Source organism: Centropristis striata, chromosome 8 (assembly GCF_030273125.1).
Source record: "Centropristis striata isolate RG_2023a ecotype Rhode Island chromosome 8, C.striata_1.0, whole genome shotgun sequence".
Classification (NCBI taxonomy): Eukaryota; Metazoa; Chordata; class Actinopteri; order Perciformes; family Serranidae; genus Centropristis; species Centropristis striata.
Genome location: NC_081524.1, coordinates 14,619,170 through 14,638,636, shown reverse-complemented (window position 1 = coordinate 14,638,636; position 19,467 = coordinate 14,619,170). Strand labels below are relative to the sequence as shown.

General features: G+C 38.8%; 1 protein-coding gene across 3 annotated transcripts in view; it reads right to left on the bottom strand.

The window, feature by feature from the left end:
- Position 1: 1 nt before the first annotated feature.
- The window catches only part of LOC131977002 (DENN domain-containing protein 3-like), a 48,028-nt gene continuing 28,562 nt past the window's right edge, over positions 2-19,467 (bottom strand). For all 3 annotated transcript variants that reach the window (XM_059340248.1, XM_059340247.1, XM_059340249.1), the window contains 14 exons: positions 18,884-19,068; positions 18,578-18,737; positions 17,710-17,905; positions 17,412-17,580; positions 13,441-13,700; positions 12,760-12,930; positions 11,371-11,500; positions 10,847-10,954; positions 8,241-8,380; positions 7,027-7,187; positions 6,375-6,511; positions 5,098-5,216; positions 3,858-3,995; positions 2-1,754 (listed from right to left, as the gene is read on the bottom strand). In XM_059340248.1, the coding sequence (XP_059196231.1) occupies positions 1,536-1,754; positions 3,858-3,995; positions 5,098-5,216; positions 6,375-6,511; positions 7,027-7,187; positions 8,241-8,380; positions 10,847-10,954; positions 11,371-11,500; positions 12,760-12,930; positions 13,441-13,700; positions 17,412-17,580; positions 17,710-17,905; positions 18,578-18,737; positions 18,884-19,068 (2,293 nt within the window). In that variant the 3' untranslated portion in view covers positions 2-1,535. The remainder of the gene's footprint in view (positions 1,755-3,857; positions 3,996-5,097; positions 5,217-6,374; positions 6,512-7,026; positions 7,188-8,240; positions 8,381-10,846; positions 10,955-11,370; positions 11,501-12,759; positions 12,931-13,440; positions 13,701-17,411; positions 17,581-17,709; positions 17,906-18,577; positions 18,738-18,883; positions 19,069-19,467) is intronic.

Sequence of the window (19,467 nt, the reverse complement as noted above, 5' to 3'; positions counted from 1 at the left end):
CAACTTTTTTGTATTCTTTATTGTTGTTATGTTTTAAAGGTTGTATCTTGTGTTTAATCTTTCTCTCCGGAAATTGGTTTATCCAGTTTAAAGTTGAATTGATGGCACACAACATTGTCTTGTCTATGAATATACAGTGTGTGCAAACAGATTATTCAAAGAGTGATTTGATTTTTCACCAGAATAAATCAATGCATTATTGACGAATTAACATATAATTGTGGTGGAACTAAATGGATTTCAGTCAAAAATTACAGCAAGAAATTATTTATCACGGGAAAATTTGCCTTAAATTACAGTACATAAAGGATAGAAAGCTGAAAAGGAAAATCAACATGTCATAGCAGACAGAAAGTTGACTGTCAACATTTTCAAAAGGGCAATCATTCTTCAGGTGATGTGTTAAACACTTTCTAAAAACTGACTGTGAAACAGAAGGTTGCATCTGTCACTTCATATACACACACAAACAAATACTACATGATACCTAAACGTGTAATTTATTCTCAGTGCTTGATAAAGAAACACAAATAACATTCATTTAAATATCTTACTGCTGTTGACCTAAAAAAATGTAGTTTTTAAAACATACTTAAAGGCACAGACGCAACCTTTTTTCACATCTTATGCATGTAGAAGGTTTCTAATACGAAAAAAAAAAAAAATCAGCATTTGTCAGAAACCAAGTCTTTGTCACGTACAGTATGCATTTGTTCAAGGACTCTTTCTTCCAGAAGAGTCCCAAAATATCATCTTTAACAGCTGCTTTTATCATTAACCCTTGAAATATGGCTACAAAAAGATACTCCAAGTTAGAGAAAAGTACTTAAATCTGCAACTGCATTCATTAATCACTTTTACTCATCATTTCTCCCCCGACAGAATGATCTTGTTTTCACAGTTGATTACTCAAAGGGTTAATATTTATCGCACCTTGTGTTGTGCTCACATGTGCCTTTTTGTTTCTTCTTCTCTTCTCTCTTGTGCTTTCTCCATCTCTGTTCTCTACTCCAGCTATTCTCAACCTTGGGGTCGGGACCCCAATTGGGGTCGCAAGATGATTTCTGGGGGTCGCCAAATCATTTTGGAAGTCAGCTCTGTCTCCACTGTGTTAAAGTGTTCATGTGTTTTAGTCTTTGGTCATTTCATGTCTTTTTTTGGTCATTTTGTGTGTGTTTTTATTGTCATTTTGTGTCTTTTTTGGTCATTTTGAGGTCAATTTGTGTAATTTTGGTCATTTTGTGTCTTTCTTGGTCATTTTGTGTCTTTTTTCGGTCATTTTGTGTCTTTTTTGGTCATTTTGTGTCTTTTTTTTGGGTCATTTTGTGTCTTTTCTGGCCATTTTCTGGCTTTTTTCGGTCATTTAATGTCTTTTTTGATCATTTTGTGGTCAATTTGTGTCTTTTTTGGTCATTTTGGTTCTTTTTTGGGTGATCTGAACTGTGCGTGTGAGATTCTGTTCAGTGAGCGGAGGTCGCGGACAACATGCATGTTAAATTGGGGGTCGCGACTCAAAAAGGTTGAGAACTACTGCTCTACTCGACTTTCCAGATGGCGATCTTTCCATCGCGGCGTGCAGAGCCACTCAGGACGTAGCGGTCCTCAGCAGAGCAGAGCGAATGGATGCTGTCTGAATGTGCCTGCAGCTCCTTGGACACAGTGAAGCTCTCTGCGTCCATCACCAACACCTGACTCCTCAGCTGACCGTCACACTGACCTCCGATACCGCTCCAGCCACGGCAGCCCACCCAGATCTGAGTGCAAGAGAGGGAGTTTTTTTTAAAGTGATACACAAGGGTTTATTTGTTTATTTATTAAGGATCCCCATTAGCAGGTACCTCAGTAACCAGCTAGTCTTCCTAGGGTCCACAGCAACAACACAGAATATACAGAAAAACATATTCTCAACATATCAAACATTTACAGGTAAGGTCAATCACTATAAACCTAAAAAGGTTAAGAAAAGGAAAGAAAAGGTAAGATAATTTAAAAATGTACAGCTTATATAAAATAATAATCTTTTTAAATACCTGTTTACTTTCAGTGCAACAGAGGTAGTGAGGCAGATTATTCCACAGAGTAATTGCTCTATAGATAAAAGATGGCAATAAGGCCTTTGTTCTTGGGTGAGGCACTTCAAGCTGACCGTTACTGGACCCTCTAGTGCAGGGGTGTCAAACTTGGCCCGCAGTGTCATTTTATTTGGCCCGCGAGGCAATACCAAATTATTATATTATTATTGTACTATAAAAGCTGACCCGCCGGTATTATACGGAGCATTTACAGCTAATACTACAAATCCCACAATGCCCTGCTGTTGTTTTGGCGCGTCAATCAGGACAGGACCCAGAAACGCTCCTCTGTGACAGTCGTCATAGCAACATCAAGCTAGAGCTGTCTCCCAGCTACCCCTTCCCAAAAATGGAGAAAAGAAAGGCAGAATTTATTAACCTGTTGAAAAAGTTAATTTTGATATTTAAATCAGAAGGATGCAAATAGAAAAGAGGCATACGATTTTTATTTAATTTTTATTTAATAAATTAATGACATTGATGTGTTTTTTATTTGAAATTTGATTTTGCATGTCTGCACTATTTAGTTATATATTGTATGTTTATAAGCGTTGCTGGTTCCATATTTAATGTTAAAGCAAAACATGTTTGGTATATATTAAAAGGTTTATTTGTTCAATGTTGGCCCGCGATTTTATTCAAGTTTTAAATTTTGGCCCATTGTGTATTTGAGTTTGACACCCCTGGTCTAGTGCTGTAGTTGTGCAAGGAGTTTCTACATACAATTAGATTAATTAAAAAGTCAGGCGCTTCATTAATCAAGACTGACTGAAACATTACAGCAGTGCTTGATGCTAACCTGTTATCTACCATCAGCCATGAGAGGGAACCATGCATGCGGTTAACATTAGACCGGGTGGAGCAGCCCGACACCAACCGTGCAGCCTTGTTTTGGGCAATCTGCAGCTTTTTGAGCTCAGTTTTGGCAGCAGATGCCCAGACCACAGAACAATAATCTAGGTGGCACCAAGGTTATAATAGTTTTGGATTTTTCATTAGTTTTAGTTTTAATTTCGTTGTAAATTTTTGTCTTCAAATTCAGTTAGTTTTAGTTAGTATTTAGAGTGAGTTTTCTAGTTTTAGTTTAGTTTTTAGTTTTTGAAAATGCTTAGTTTTAGTTTAGTTTTTATTAGTTTTAGTGTTAGTTTTAGTTTTTTTGTAATGGGCTATATGTTGGGTGCCAGATTCAAAGAGGTCATAATAAATGTTTCCTTTATTTCCTTTGGTTTATCATCTCAGCCCCAATAAGGTTATTAACTCTTACAGTTCTGGGTGTTTTGAATTTTGGTTCTAGTGTAAACATCCCAGTCTCAGTAAACATATTTACCATGTGTTGCATGTTCAAATAGAAACACTGAATTATGAATGAAAAAAGTTGAAAAAAACGAAAAACTAAGGACATTTTCACTATAATTTCAGGTAGTTTTAGTTAGTTTTGTAACCACACAATACAGTTTTACACTCTAGTTTTTATTTTTATTTCAGTTAACGAAAATCTTTTTTCAATTCTAGTTTTCGTTATTTCGTTAGTTTTCGTTAACTATAATAACCTTGGGTGGCACAACACTAAACTCTGCACTATCTGACACATGAGGGGTCGAGCAACAAAGGAAGCACATTTGACGTTTGACTGAATCACAATTGCACCAAACAAATGAATCATTGCTTATGTAAATCCATGTTACTTCCCCAACAAGCCATGTCTGCTCTCTGCCCCCACGAACCACAAAAAACAAGAAGTGCTCAACACACTTTACACTCTCCACCTGACATGTTGATTCTCACCTGGTCCTTGACTCGGATCATACAGGTGACCCCTGAAGTGCCCGGCAGGGAGATTCTCTTGGAAGGTTGTCGGTGGTTCTTAGTGTTCCAGAGACACAGCTCCCCCAAGTCTGCACAGCCCGTCCACAGCTGGCCTCTCTGGAACAAACACAGCAGTCACATGAACCAGCAGTTTGATCATATCAAACACTGAAAAGCATTTCCTTTGAAGCCAGCATGCAGAGATCTTTGGCAGCCAAAGAAATTACAATTATCTGCATATTCAAGGCCCCGTTTACACGAGGACGCTCGCGGGTAAAAACAACAAAATATTTTATGGGAAGTGCCTTTCGTTTAGACGGTGACGGCGTTTTTGGGGCTTAAAAACGCAAAAATCTGAAACCACCTTCCAAAGTGGAAAAGTTGAATCCTCTCCTCCATAGCGTGTCGTCTACACTGACAAGACACAAAACTCTGATCTGATCTGCTCACGTCACGTATGTGTTTACGTCACATACATGCTCCAGTACAGGAAATAAAGAAACGTGGGATTATTTCCATGGTGGGACCTTCAAGCTGCTCTGGCAGCTCTAATAAACTTACAGGAGTCTTTCCACCAAATGTCCAGGATATGTACAGATAGTATTAGTGAACAGAGAAGGATCTGTAAAAACCTCTATCACATTCTGGATGCAGCAATTGGTCGGAGGCGAGCCAGACGGCTGTGAACGAGACCTGGGAGATCTAGTGATGGTGGAGAACTTTGTGGAAGGAGTAGCTGATGAACATGTGTGGCGTGAAAATTTCTGCATGCCCAAAGATGCTCTTATGGCTTTAAGTGATGCCGCCTGGCTGCATACAATCCAATTTCACACACTTTTGCGTCACCGTGTGCAGCAGATCTCCTCCCGAAAATGCTTGTCTAAACGAGGAATAAAAAGTGAAGACGAGACGACACTTTTGCGTCTTCTGTTGAGACCGTCCTCGTGTGAACGGGGCCCAAGTGTTGGATAAAAGTTGCCAGTATATACCTACCTGAATAACTCAGCTTCAGTGGTTGCACTGACTACAACTGTAGTTGTTCTAGCTACATTATAACTGTCTAGGTGCCAGCATTTCCCCCTTCTATAAACTGTTAAGTGCTGATATGCTTTATTGTTTCATTTCCCAACAGCAGACTGAATGACTGACTAACTGAACCACTATATGTCTGCTCATTTGCATAATTCCTGAGCTTGTTAAATAAGGAAATCAGAGTCACCTCTGGGATGACGACGAAGCTGCTGAAGCTACTGGGGATTGTCTTTATGTCATCAGGAAGTGCCATTCTTCTTTGTGGAGTCCCGCTCTTTTTCAGTTCCACAATGCTGTCACCACAACCTGCACATACACACAAAAACTTTTCAACAATGGTTTCATTTTGAAAAAGAAATGTGGCATCAGTCAGGCTCAGGTATGTTCAGAGAGGGTTGTAAGTGTTATAGCTGCCATGTACGTTACACTATAAAATGAGGAGGACAATCGTTACATTTGGTTGTTTTTGTTTGTTTGTTTGTTTGTTTTCTGTGTTTTGTTTCTCTTTAAGTTATATTACCCAATCCATATCTATCTGGACACATTGGTGCTAACTGTTGTACTCATGTCTAACTCATGTCTTTGTAATTACCATTCAGCATTGCACTTTTGTTATACTGAAAATCCTTCAATAAACAGATTTTGATTTTTTTTTTTTAAATGAGGAGGACTGCTACATAGTGGAGCGGCTAAGTGATATAATCTTTCAGTTTATGATACAAGCGTGAAAATTGGCATGAACACTCTCCATGGGTCACTTGACAAGAAAATTGTCATTGTCACATTTGAAATTTTAAGATGGCGGCCATTTTTCAAGATGGCCGACACCTAAGTGGAGCAGTTAAGTGATATAATGGTTTATTTGGTGATACAAGCATACAAATTGGCATGAGCAGTCTCTGTTGGTCACTTGACAATGACCCACCCACAGTTACTTGAAATTCCAAGATGGCGGCCATTTTTCAAGATGGCTGACACCTTAGTGGAGCAATTGAATGATATAATGGTTTGTTTGGTGATACAAGCATAAAAATTGGCATGAGCAGTCTCCATGGGTCACTTAACAAGAAAATGGTCAGATACATTTGAAATTGTAAGATGGCGGCCATTTTTCAAGATGGCCGACACCTTAGTGGCGCAATTAAATTATATAATGGTTTATTTGGTGATGCAAGCATAAAAATTGGCATGAGCAGTATTTCAAATGTCTCGGACAATTTTCTTGTTAAGTGACCCATGGAGAGTGTGCATGCCAATTTTCACGCTTGTATCATAAACTGAAAGATTCTGGCAAAAATGAGCACTTAGCCGCTCCACTAACAGTAAAGCCACATACCGACATCTGGTATATTCAGCCAGTAAGAAGCTTTCAGTGGAGAGAAATGAATGTGACTGGTGTTTGTGATTTAGTGCGTTTAGAAAATTGCAGAACAGCAACAAACGATGGAAAATATGTGCACTCACAACACCACAGCGTGCCATCAAAGATCTGTATGGAGCAGAGACGGTCACAGCTGAGGTGGAACTGACGCTTCACTTTGAGACTGACAGAGTCCCACTGAAGAATAGTCCCATCAGAGCTGCAGGAGTATGTCTGCTGACTGGGGAAGACAGTTTGAGTGATGCTTTCACATTTACACATTTAAACTCACCTTTTTTTTGTGAACAACTTTTTTATTACTTTTAAAGACAGAACAAGTACAGCAGTCCGATAAAATTAAAAGGTACATTACAATCAGATTGAAAATAATAGTAATAATAATAATAATAATGAAATAAATAGAAAAAAAAAAAAAAAGGAAAAATTAAAATTAAAAATAAAAAGGGGCCAGGCGACGACCCCCCACCCCCCCAACTTGGATCTCTATAAAACTCTTACAGGACATGAGAGACCATGTTCAAGTAATGCAAATAAAAATATTGATTACAGCAATTCCTTGATCTTATCTGCCATTGTTTGCCATGCTAGAATAGTCTCAGCTCCAGCACCGTGCATTCTTGCCACTGAAAGCTCCATATTTATTATGTCAATGCATGCGTTACGTTTAAACTCACCTTCATAAAACCGCTTGTGTTTAACGTGATGAAACTGAAGGAGAAGTGGTCGTGTCTTTACCTGCTGTGTTGATCTCTGGAGTCCACTGTGAGTCCAGTCACTTCATGTCTGTGCTCCGTCAGCTGTTTGTTGCAGGACATGCTGTGAGTGTCAATGATGTAGATCACAGAGTCCTGAGAGCCGACCCAGACCTGCTCCTGCACCAATCCCAGCATGCAGTTCTGCACAGAAGAAGGTGTGAAATGTCCGTTTTACTTACATTTGAAGATGATGGGCTAACAGACTCAAAAACAGCATAATTGATATTATAGTGGATATATTGTACTTCTGGAAAGACACAGTATAGACATGGAGGTGGAACGATACAACTCTTTAAAACCTTAAAACTAGGTTTGCCCAAACAACATTAAGTTTAAATACAACTGTATTAAAGCCATCAAGTGTAATCTCAAACACAGATTCATTTCTGAAATTCATAGATTTCAGAAATCCTTTGTAAGAATTGCCACTAACTCTTCTTATTTAGCCCCAACTAAACCATTATTTAAACGATTGCAAGTACTTACAATTTATGAGGTCAATAAGTATCAAACGGGGGTTCTTATGTATAAAGTAATTTGCCCATAGTTACTTTGAGTTTAATTCTCATTATCATGCACATCTTACAAGAAGAAAGAATGATTTACATATTCCTTTCTGTAGGACCTCTGTTGCCAAATTCTCATTTGTTTATCAAGGTGCTGTGGAATGACATAAAACATCTAACAGAATCATGTTCCTCTTTAAATACTTTTAAGACCAAGCTCAAAAAATCCCTATAGATGTTCTACACCTTTGTATTTGTTTTGTTTAAATTTTGTTTGTGTTTTTTTATTTTCATCTAGCTATGTAATTTAAGTAAAGTATAGTTACTTATAGGTTTAAGAGGGAGGGTCGTGTATATAAGTCCTTTGGGCTTTTTGATCTTTCCTGCATTTTCTTTTACTGTTTCTTCTTGTACTGTTATTTCTTAACGATTGTATGTTTTTTAAGTGCAAACAACAATAAATAAATAAATAAAAAGATGAGGAGCAGACTACAGAGGTCTGATGAACTCTTGATTTATTCATTTATAATTCTGATACTTGTCCTTGGCCACGACCAACTCAAAGCCGACTTTACCCAGCTGTCTCTGATCCCCAAAGTTATAGGTTTTTATCTGTATGCTGAAGTATTCCCAAAGACCTTTAGACAGTTGATGTGTACAGTTGGTGGAGTTCATCTGTAAATCTCACCAGCTGCGACTCTCCGACCTGGATGCAGTCCTGCAGCATGGTCCAGCTAGCAGCATCGAACACAACCACCTTGCCCCCACTGAGAGCCACCCAGAGTTTAGGGTTCATCTCTCCTTCTGAGTCATTGCAAGTCAGCTGACCTGCAGCAAGAGAGAAAGAGACGAAGGGTAAGAATGCATGGACCAGTGAATGGAGAGCTGACTGTATGCAGTAAAAACAAGCTGTGCTGCAGGGTGGTTTAGTGCAGCTATTCTCAACCTTGGGGTCGGGACCCCAATTTTAGTCATTTTGTGTCTTTTTTTTGGTCATTTTGTGTCTTTTCTGGTCATTTTGTGTCTTTTTTGATCATTTTGTGTCTTTTTTTATCATTTTGTGGTCAATTTGTGTCTTTTTTGGTAATTTGGTTTCCTTTTTTCGGTCATTTTGTGTCTTTTCTTTAGTCATTTTGTGTCTTTTTTTGGTCATTTTGTGTCTTTTCTGGTCATTTTGTGTATTTTTTGATCATTTTGTGTCTTTTTTATCATTTTATGGTCAATTTGTGTCTTTTTGGTAATTTGGTGTCCTTTTTTTGGTCATTTTGTGTCTTTTTTGGTAATTTTGTGTCTTTTCTGGTCATTTTGTGTCTTTTTTGATCATTTTGTGTCTTTTCTGGTCATTTTGTGTCTTTTTTGATCATTTTGTGTCTTTATTATCATTTTATGGTCAATTTGTGTCTTTTTTGGTAATTTGGTTTCCTTTTTTTGGTCATTTTGTGTCTTTTTTTGGTCATTTTGTGTCTTTTTTTGGTCATTTTGTGTCTTTTTTGATCATTTTGTGGTCAATTTGTATCTTTTTTGGTCATTTTGTTTCCTTTTTTTGGTCATTTTGTTTCTTTTTTGGGTGATCTGAACTGTGCGTGTGAGATTGTGTTCAGTGAGCGGGGGTCATGGACAACATACATGTTAAATTGGGGGTCGCAACTCAAAAAGGTTGAGAACTACTGGTTTAGTGTGTAGGGACAACACCATAAAAATGAGAATCCTGCTTTTTTTTGTTTTTCAAAGACTAGCCCATAGTGTTATGCTCCTGTGTGTACATCTGCTACCTCCAACACCCGCAAACGGTCCACCTGCTCCCACACACAGCTAATCTCTGTCCCGCAATATTTTGTGTTGTCCTGCAGTGTTGGCTCCCTTACAGCCAAGAGGGCAGCAACAATGGCAAAAACGGGGATTTATTGATCTTGTTGCCTATATTTAGTGGATGAGAACATATCAGGTATGGAATGATTCAAAATCAGACCAAAGTTTTCTACGGATGTCAGATTTTGAGTGACACAAAGGCAAAAATTTTGCCTTTGTGTCTTTGTTTCTTAGCCCTGTTTTAGGGATCCAATCACAGAACAGGGAGGAGAAGACGATGACGCGTACTACTCGGCAGACGGAAGCTTGTAGTTTTGTTACTGATCCAACATGGCTGCTGCAGACGCGAAATTCTCTTTAGCTGTAGACGGTGTTTTAAATAGTTTAGAGCGAAAGTTGAAAGGCGAAAGGTCTCTTGGCTCCGCTGTCCCCCGGCTCGTAGCAAGATCACTGGCGTTACAGTAGCGGGGCTAATAGCCGCTAGCGGCGCTGATCACCAGCGCTACCGCAACGCAGGTGATCTGGCTACGAGCCGGGGGACAGCGGAGCCCCCAGAGACCCGCAGCAGCTTGTTTATTGCCCATAAAATCAGTGGATGTGTGTGGCTGAATGACATGAGGGGGAATAAAGCGTGAAAATAAATAATCTTGCAGAAAGTGAGAACTGGAGAAGCAAAGCAGCAGCAACACTCTCTCACAGACACACACACAACAAACATCCATTTCTGTTGCTCTACTACGTCATCTGGTATAACTGATCTGATTGGCTAAGAGCTACCTACAGACGCTTTGATAGACATTCTAAGCGTCCAATAAACGGCTCTGGAGGATCGTAAACCACGCCTCCTCTACGGAGAAATGAACGGCTGGTTTCCAGACTAGATCTCATTTGAGATTAGTCTGGTGTTAGCCAGGCTACTAGCTGGTTGCCTGAAATTCTTTTCGCTTTGCGGCCCATCAGCCGGTTAAGAGGAGTAAGGAGTCAGCAGACACTGATGGTATAAATCAGTCTATGTCTAAAAAAAACGTTTAAAAAAGTCTAAAAATGTTTTTTTTTTAAAAAGAGGTCCTTGAGCGTAATGTCATAGACGTATGATTGATTAGCCACAGACAGCTGTGGTCAGCTGGACAGATAAATGCACACGACCGAACATATGGAGGACACAATGCACAACACAATACACTTATTATACTGCCTGCTATTACACAGCAAAACAAGACTAATCAGGTTATGTGGGTAGGCGTCACTGGAGCGTCTGTACTCATACAAACTTTAGAAAGTACACAACAATATTTTTACTCAGACAGGGGCTCAGTGTGTGAACACATAAACTGATGATCATAACATAAAAACTCCTTTGTTGCTCTGAACTGTAAGGGACGGTAAATATCAACAACATGACAATGGGACAAACGTGTTGTGTGTTAGTAGGGCACGAAAATAAACAAATAAATCACACAGGCTGTAAACTTCTCCACATAATACCTGGTGTGTACAGCAGCACATGCACAGTCTGAGGTTCAGCCAGGTCCAGCGATGGGTTGATCTTGTGTTTTAAAGTCTCTGAGGTAGTTTTGGGCACCATCATTGGTACTGGTCAGAGACAAACACAATGAATGACTGAATATGACAGAAACATTAATGGAGAAGGAAATAAAGGAAGGAAAAGGAAAGGAATAATGTCAAACATTCTCTAGGTAGTGATGATTTGATTCTTCTCTTGTATAAGGAGAAAGGAAAATGTTCACTGTTGATTGGCAAACAGCAACCTTATATAGAACAAATGATTAACACAAAAATCAATCAATCAGTTAGATTGGATGCAGTTCAGAACTTCATCTAACCAAAAGAATAATGGTAACTCTGAATCACAATGTCTTTCCAATGTCAAATTTTTTCCCCCATTCATTTTGAGAACTGACTTTTGGGCGTGAATTTATCTTTGTGTATGGAAAGAAGAAAAAAAAAGATCAAGAAGCAGAAGAAGCAACACAAGAGTGGACCCCGACCTTCATGTTTTATCTTGTCAAAGTAGACCAGCTTTGAGGCAGCAAGAAAGGACCTCTGTGTCTGCAGGCAGCTCATCACAGCATCCATTAACAGGACGTTGGTCAGAGCCTGAGTCATGTACTGAGGGTCCTGAAGAGCCAATAAATAACCTTTTGTTAACAAAGTCTGAGAATAGTACACTATCATTAGCACAAGGGGGTAAGCAAAATAACTCATGCATTGAAAATAGACTTAGGTAGTCAAAACAGTAACTAAATCACTGCTATAGGTTGTGTAAAATGACAGTAGGTGGTTATTGTTGACGTTTTATTTTTTAAATGTGTTACTATTTTTTCTTTTTTGTGTGTTATTGTTGTTTGTTTGTTCATTGTTGTCTCATTATGACTACATGGTTGTATGTGTACTGATGTGTTTGTAAGTTAATAACAAGTTATGTGTGTTAATAATGGTAATAATGAGTTTATAAACTACATTACTATGTGTTATACATACATACACTACTGGTCAAAAGTTTTAGAACACACCAACTTTTCCAGAATTTAAGTGAAAATGATGCAGTTTAATGTCTCAGTGTACTCTGAAATTAATGCACATTTGCAACATTTAAAATTCTTTGAGCATGATAGTGTTTTGAAAAAAAAAAAAGATTCAAAATCACATTTTATGTTGAACTAAAGGACTTAAAAAATTACACAAAATTACCAAAAAAAAAGACACAAAATGACAAAAAAAGACACCAAAAGACTAAAAAAAGACACAAAATGACCAAAAAAAGACACAAAATGACTTACAAAGACATGAAAAGAATTCAAAAATGGACAAAATAGCCCAAGACTCCATAGAGTTAAGTTGTTAACCCAGTTCTTGTTCCCTAAAAAAGGCCTACTTGTATAATTCTGAAATGTACATTATTTTTCAGTTTTGGTTAAGCTTACCTTTTTTTATTTACCTCTGGCAGTTCACCACTTACCTTTGTACCCTTTCAAGCTGTTCATTTGACTTGAGCTGCTTGAATTTCAGTAAAAACTGGAAAAATTGGGGTGTTCTAAAACTTTTGACCGGTAGTGTATATATAAATATTATTGTTATATAACTGAATATAGTAAATTAACATAGGGAGAAGGGATTTAATAAGCTTTGGCTTCTTCCCACTCCTTTTGAACACAGATAAGTGTTGAGTCTTGTTGTTGTTTCATTTTGTGTTGTTGTCTTGTATTTATTGTTGTTCGTTTGTTTTTAAATGTTCATCTTTTATTTTGTGTTCAAATAAATTCTCATTCAATCAATCAATCAATCAATCAATCAATCAATAGTGGTCATATTAGGTTGTTTGTCCATTTGACCATGTGTCAATTGAAAACCCAGTGTGCCTTAAGCCCTTGTTGTACCTTGTGTTGGTCGGCTATCTTGCGTCCAGCCCACATCTCCTTCACCATCAGGTTCCAGAGCTCAGTCTCTGTCTTCAGATTGGCCTCAAACACCTCCAGCCTGCTGGAGGTCTGGATACGAAGGGAGGGGATACGACCAAGGAGAAAGGGAGCTGAGGCTTTCTTCACCTCCTGCACATTGATAGGTGGAGTCATTTAGTGAAAGAACAATAACAAATAGTCTGGTTCATTACATAACACCATGTGCCCTTTATGTGTTCTTTATGCACACTGTTCATTGCACCTTATTTGTTTCATAGCACCAACATTTTTATACTGCATATTCATATTTATTCTGCACTGGAATTCTATTCTACTCCTTAATACATACTCCTTCTTTAGACACTTTATCTTTTATTGTATTTTATTGTATTTTTATATTTTATTGCTTGAAGTATGCCTAGGTTGTTCTTTTTATTTAATTGTGTTGTCATTGTCTCTGTGTGTAATGCTGCTGCTACACTGTAATTTCCCAGCTTGGGATAAATAAAGTATATCTATCTATCTATCTATCTATCTATCTATCTATCTATCCATCTATCCATCTATCCATCTATCCATCTATCTATCCATCTATCTAACAGCACAGGGTTATAAATAAAGATTTCAAAGATGATGTGATTTGAGAGAGAGACACTTGACCTTTATGTCTCTGAACTTTGTGATATCCAGGAAGCCCTGTCGTCCCACGGTCAGCAGGAACAGACGTTTCTGCGTCATGGCGATTTTACCAACGCCGTGGGAGGTCTTGACACACGACGACAACTTGAAGACGCACTCGCTGTTGTCAAGATGGTCAATGACCTCAGCGGGCAGGTTGACATCTTGTGCCTCGGCCTCCGTCTCCTTCCAGACGGTGTAGAAGACTCTGAAGAGTTCAGGGTCCACATGCTTTGACTGGCCTGGGACAGAGACAAAGACATGTTTAAATGGGGGGAGGTGGGGGGCACGTGCAATTACAGACAGAAAATAATTAACAAACTTGCACAAACAATTTAGTTTCACATTTAGCCTCAGATATCTCAGAATAGAGTGTATTATTGTTCTTCATGTGTTACTAAATGATTTTCTGAGGTCAGTGAAGTGGCTCATTGATCAGAGAACAATGCGAAAAATCCAGTCTGAATCCATTTCAAAACCCATGTCACCTCTTTCTCTCATGTTTTAAACTCTAAGTCTAAACTGAGACTTCACAGCATCTCTAATTTTGCTTTGGACTGGTTCCAAAAAAGTTGGGACACAAATTAATACACAAATAATAAGATTTTCAAATCCTTTGTAACCTAGATTAAATTGAATACAGTACAAAGACATGGTATCCAATCCTCAAATGTTTGGTAAACATATACACTCATTTTGTATTTGATGCAGTCTGTTTTTCTTAACATTTTACACAGTACATTAATTGTTTTTTTTATTCCAAATCAAAACAGTAAATGCAGGGTCAGTCACATACAGTCATGGCCAAAAATATTGGCACCCCTGCACTTCTGTCAGATAATGCACCATTTCTCCCAGAAAATTGTTGCAATTGCAAATGCTTTGTTATTCACATGTTTATTTCTTTTGTTTGCATTGGAACAACACAAGAAAAGCAGAGAAAAAAAAGCCAAATCTGATCATTCCACACAGAACTTCAAAAATGGACTGGACAAAATTATTGGCACCCTCATCTTAATATTTGGTAGCACATCCTTTGGAAAAAATAACTGAAATCAATCATTTCCTGTAACCATCAATGAGTTTCTTACACCTTTCTACTGGAATTTTGGACCACTCTTCTTTTGCCAACTGCTCCAGGTCTCAGATTTGAAGGGTGCCTTCTCCCTCTTCTGCTGTTTTAAGATCTCTCCACAGGTCTTCTATGAGATTTAGATCTGGACTCATTGCTGGACACTTCAGAACCCTCCAGTGCTTATCTTCAACCATTTCTGGGTGCTTTTGAAGTGTGCTTTGTGTCATTGTCCTGCTGGAAGAGCCATGACCACTGATGGAGACCCAGCTTCCTGACACTGGGCCCTACATTGCACCCCAAAATTCTCTGGTAGTCTTCAGATTTCATGATGCCATGCACACAGTCAAGGCATCCAGTGCCAGACGCAGCAAAGCAACCCCAAAACATCTGTGAACCTCCACCATGTTTGACCGTAGGGACCGTGTTCTTTTCTTTGAAGGCCTCATCTTTTCATTTTCTGTAAACAGTACAATGATGTGCTTTACCAAAAAGCTCTACTTTGGTCTTATCTGTCCACAGGACGTTCTCCCAGAATGACAAACAAAAGCAATAAACATGTGAACACCAAAGCATTTGTAATTGCAACAATTGTCTGGGAGAAGCGGTGCATTATCTGGCAGAAGTGCAGGGGTGCCAATATTTTTGGCCATGACTGTATGCAGGCAAGCTACCACAGCCTGCCAAGGAAATAGGGCAGTGCAGCAAACACACAAAAACAGACAGCCAACTGGGTTCACACACTTCTTTAGTATAAGTTGAGGCTGCAACTTTGCCAGTGCAAGTTACAGAATGGAAGTTAACAGGAGGCAAACATCCACCAGTGCCCTAAGAATTTATAGTCTTTGTCTGATCAGGAGACAAAAATATCACACTGTAATAATCTAAACTGCTTATTTGTTCCCTTTGATTCAGTTGGACACAGTTTAGCATGTATGTGTGACAGGGTGTATTTTACAATCTGTGTGTGTGTGTGTGTGTGTTCTTGTACTTCCTACATAGTGAGGACCAGAACATGTTTTTAACCAACAGAATGAGGACATTTTTGCAAAGTGAGGACATTTCGGCCGGTCCTCACTTCTTTAAAGGCTTTTTTGAGAGTTCAGACTTTGTTTTAAGGGTTAAAGGTTACATGATAATGATAATTAACTGAAACTGTATTGTGTGATTATAAAACTAACTAAAATTATAGTGAAAATGTCCTTCGTTTTCATGTTTGTCAGCTTTTTTCATACATAATGAAGATGGATAAGACAAAGGAAATAAAGGCAAAATTTACTGTGAAATCTTTTAATCTCCCACCCAACAAATACCCCATTACAAAAAAACTAAAACTAAAGCATTTCAAAAAAATAAATACTAAACTAAATCTAGCAAACTCACTCTAAAAACTCATTAAAACTAACTGAATTTGAAAACAAAAATTCACAACAAAATTAAAACTAAAACTAATGAAAAATCCCAAACTATTATAACCTTAGCAGGGAATTCACTGTTACAATGAGGGTACTCACAAAGACAGAAGTACAAGAATGTGTGTGTGTGTGTGTGTGTGTGTGTGTGTGTGTTTGTGTATGTAAAAGGGAACATGCTGTACACTGTACTTCACGCTAACAGAGGATTAAAAAATGCAACTGCTGCTCCATTTAACCACGTCTGCAAGTGATGTAATCGATTAAAAGTTCCTTCATATAATGCTGATGGTAAAAATTAATTATTGTATAGTCACTTGTGTGTCCACCATGTCCTTCAAACGCACATCTAATCAAAAGCTATGAATGTAAATGCCAGTTCCATGAATCATTCCTGACTATCAGAGGCGGTGCTGGTCAGGAAATATGAAATAGAGAAGATTAAGAAAATATACCTAAGAAAAAGAATGCCTTCAAGATTTACCAAACAACTTTTCACCACGGATTTGGATTTTGAATCAGCACTAATGATGGTACTCAATTTTCATCACAATGCCTTGACTCACTAGCCTGGGTATACCCAGACTGCCTTGCGCGCTCGATTTCATTTCGAACTGCCAAGGGGTCTGAAAACCAGGGAGGTTTCTTATCCCTGTTTTAGGGATCCAATCACAGAGCGGGGAGGGACGGTGAGACGATGACGCGTACTACTCGGCAGACGGAAGCTTGTAGTTTTCTTATGGATCCAACATGGCTGCTGCAGACGCGAAACTCTCTTTAGCTGTAGATGGTGTTTTAAATAGTTTAGAGCGAAAGTTGAAAGGCGAAAGGTCTCTCGGCGGCTCCGCTGTCCCCGGGCTTGTAGCCAGATCACCGGCGTTACGGTAGTGGGGCTAATAGCGGTAGCGCTACGCTACCGTTACGGCGTTAGCGGTAGCTATTAGCCCCGCTATTGTAACGGTGGTGATCTGGCTACGAGCCGGGGGACAGCGGAGCCGCCAGAGACCCGCAGCAGCTTGTTTATTGCCCATAAAATCAGTGGATGTGTGTGGCTGAATGACATGAGGGGGAATAAAGAGTGAAAATAAATAATCTTGCAGAAAGCGAGAACTGGAGAAGCAAAGCAGCAAACAACACTCTCTCACAGACACACACACAACAAACATCCATTTCTGTTGCTCTACTACATCATCTGGTATAACTGATCTGATTGGCTAAGAGCTACCTACAGACGCTTTGATAGACATTCTAAGCGCCCAATAAACGGCTCCGGAGGATCGTAAACCACACCTCCTCTACGGAGAAATGAACGGCTGGTTCCCAGACTAAATCTCATTTGAGATTAGTCTGGTGTTAGCCAGGCTATTGACTCACACTGTTGGTTGCAAAATACAGCATTAAACAATCTAGGGTTGAATACAAATCATAAAAATACCACATCCCTCCCCATCCTGTCGGTCCTCACTTACCATCAGTGAGAGCGTCGAATAATCGGTGTATGGTTGCTACGTCCTTTACAATCCCAGACTCCTGAACACAACGCACAAACTCTTCCTGATGCAGATGCTTTCGGGGAAGCTCAAACTTCTTGACGTGGTCATCCGGCTGCACCAAAAGCTTCTGATTCTCTGTCTTCACCTAACAGATGAGAAAGTGGACAATATTCCATCCATCATCACAATGTAAACAACAACAAAGGCAGACTTACAGAATCAAGTTGTCCTCCAACCACCAGATAATAACGGTTATGATTATAAACTGACTGACCTTGAGGATGAGTCTCTTGAGATCAGGTCGTCTGTCGGCTTGTCGTCTCTCATCTCGTTGAAGCGAGTCGACCAGCCACATGACCAGCTGTGTGGGGAAGATGGCCGTGTCCGTCTTGTAGAGGTTCTGGAAATCGCTCAGAGCGTCCAGCCGCCGCCAACACAAAGTGTTAATGATACCACGCAAGTAGTAGAACCTGCAGAGGGAAAATCATTGTAATCAAGCCTCAAGTGTTCAGTAGCAAAGTAAAATAAAGAAGATCGATGAAAATTGTTGATACATGCTGACAGACAAAAAGTATAGGTAACACTTTAGAATAACCATCCAAGTAATGTTTATAGATGGTTTATAAACCAATTATCAACCATTTACAAAGTGCTATACATATTTAATCTTTAAATGGTTTCAACCAATTTCTTAAAGGTATAAGAATCATTTCAAAATTATTAACATACTAAATATGGTGTTAAAAATGTAATAATGAGTGAAACTAAAACTATTAATTATAATGTAATTGTTTGTTAATGATAAATTAATTATAAATATACATTAATATACCATCTATTAGCCATTTATACATAATTTAGTTAGTTAAACAGTAATAAATGATGTATTTACCATTCTAAATGGCCTATAAACTGTTTATAAATTATGATTAAACATTAATAAACTATCTGTTTACCATTTATAAATGATGGTTATTGTAAAGTGTTACCAAAGTATAAATTGGTAAAACACGTGATTGTAGAAACTGAAATGAAGGAGACAGGAATGACTCGTTTTAGTGGAAGAATAGAGTTGCAGCTACTCCGCTAACTGACTCTGTACGTCTTACAGTTCAATGTAAGGAGGAATTCAAACAGAATACCTGGCCAGCAGAGTAGAGTTCTCGTTCTGGATAGAGAAGATGGCTTTGCCAAGATGCTGGATCAGCTCACTGTAATAACTTTGGACAGAGTGGAAGGACAGAGAGGCTGGGAAGTCTGGCAGCTCAAAGACCTTTGTCGGTTTAGGAGACGTTCTCAGCACTAGGAGACAGGAGGAGCAGGAAGAGAGAAAATATGGGGAGGAGAAGGAGGCAGAGGCAAGAAGGAGGGGGGAGGGGCAGAGAACATTTAATTTTTGGGAGCTATTTGTGTCTGTCTATAACTCTCTGCTTCTGTTACAGTCTCACCAGGTTCAGACATGATGATCCCGCTCAGCAGCGAGTTTCTGTGGAAGCCGAAGGTTTGGTCATCTCTGAGGTTGGGCAGGCTCATCCCCAGTCTCTTACTCAGATTGTTTTCTATAGAGCTTCTTCTCCGAGCTTGAATCTCCTGCATGGTGGGTCTGCGTGGGACCTCAACCATAGCCTTCATCCTGGACAACACGACAGCAACAATGCATTGCATACATATTGTTTTATTATTAAGTACCCCTGTGATCTTTAACCCATAAGAACCCAGACCCAGTTATCCTTAAAGGATGTGTTCTATAAGTGGACCACATAGAACACATGTCTGATGTTTTAAAAAAAAAATACTACCTCTGATGTGACATATATACGTTACAATGGGCGTATAGGTATTTATAATTATATTTCTTATTTTAAAATAGAAAAAAACCAGACACATTTCCTGCTTACAGAGACACAAATTTGCCTTTTTCTTTTGCATCTCCATAACATATATCAAAATTTTGACTTTAATTTGTTCAAGAAATCTGGTCAGAACAAGTTAAATGCAATACAGGTAACCCTATTAACGGATTAGAATTGTT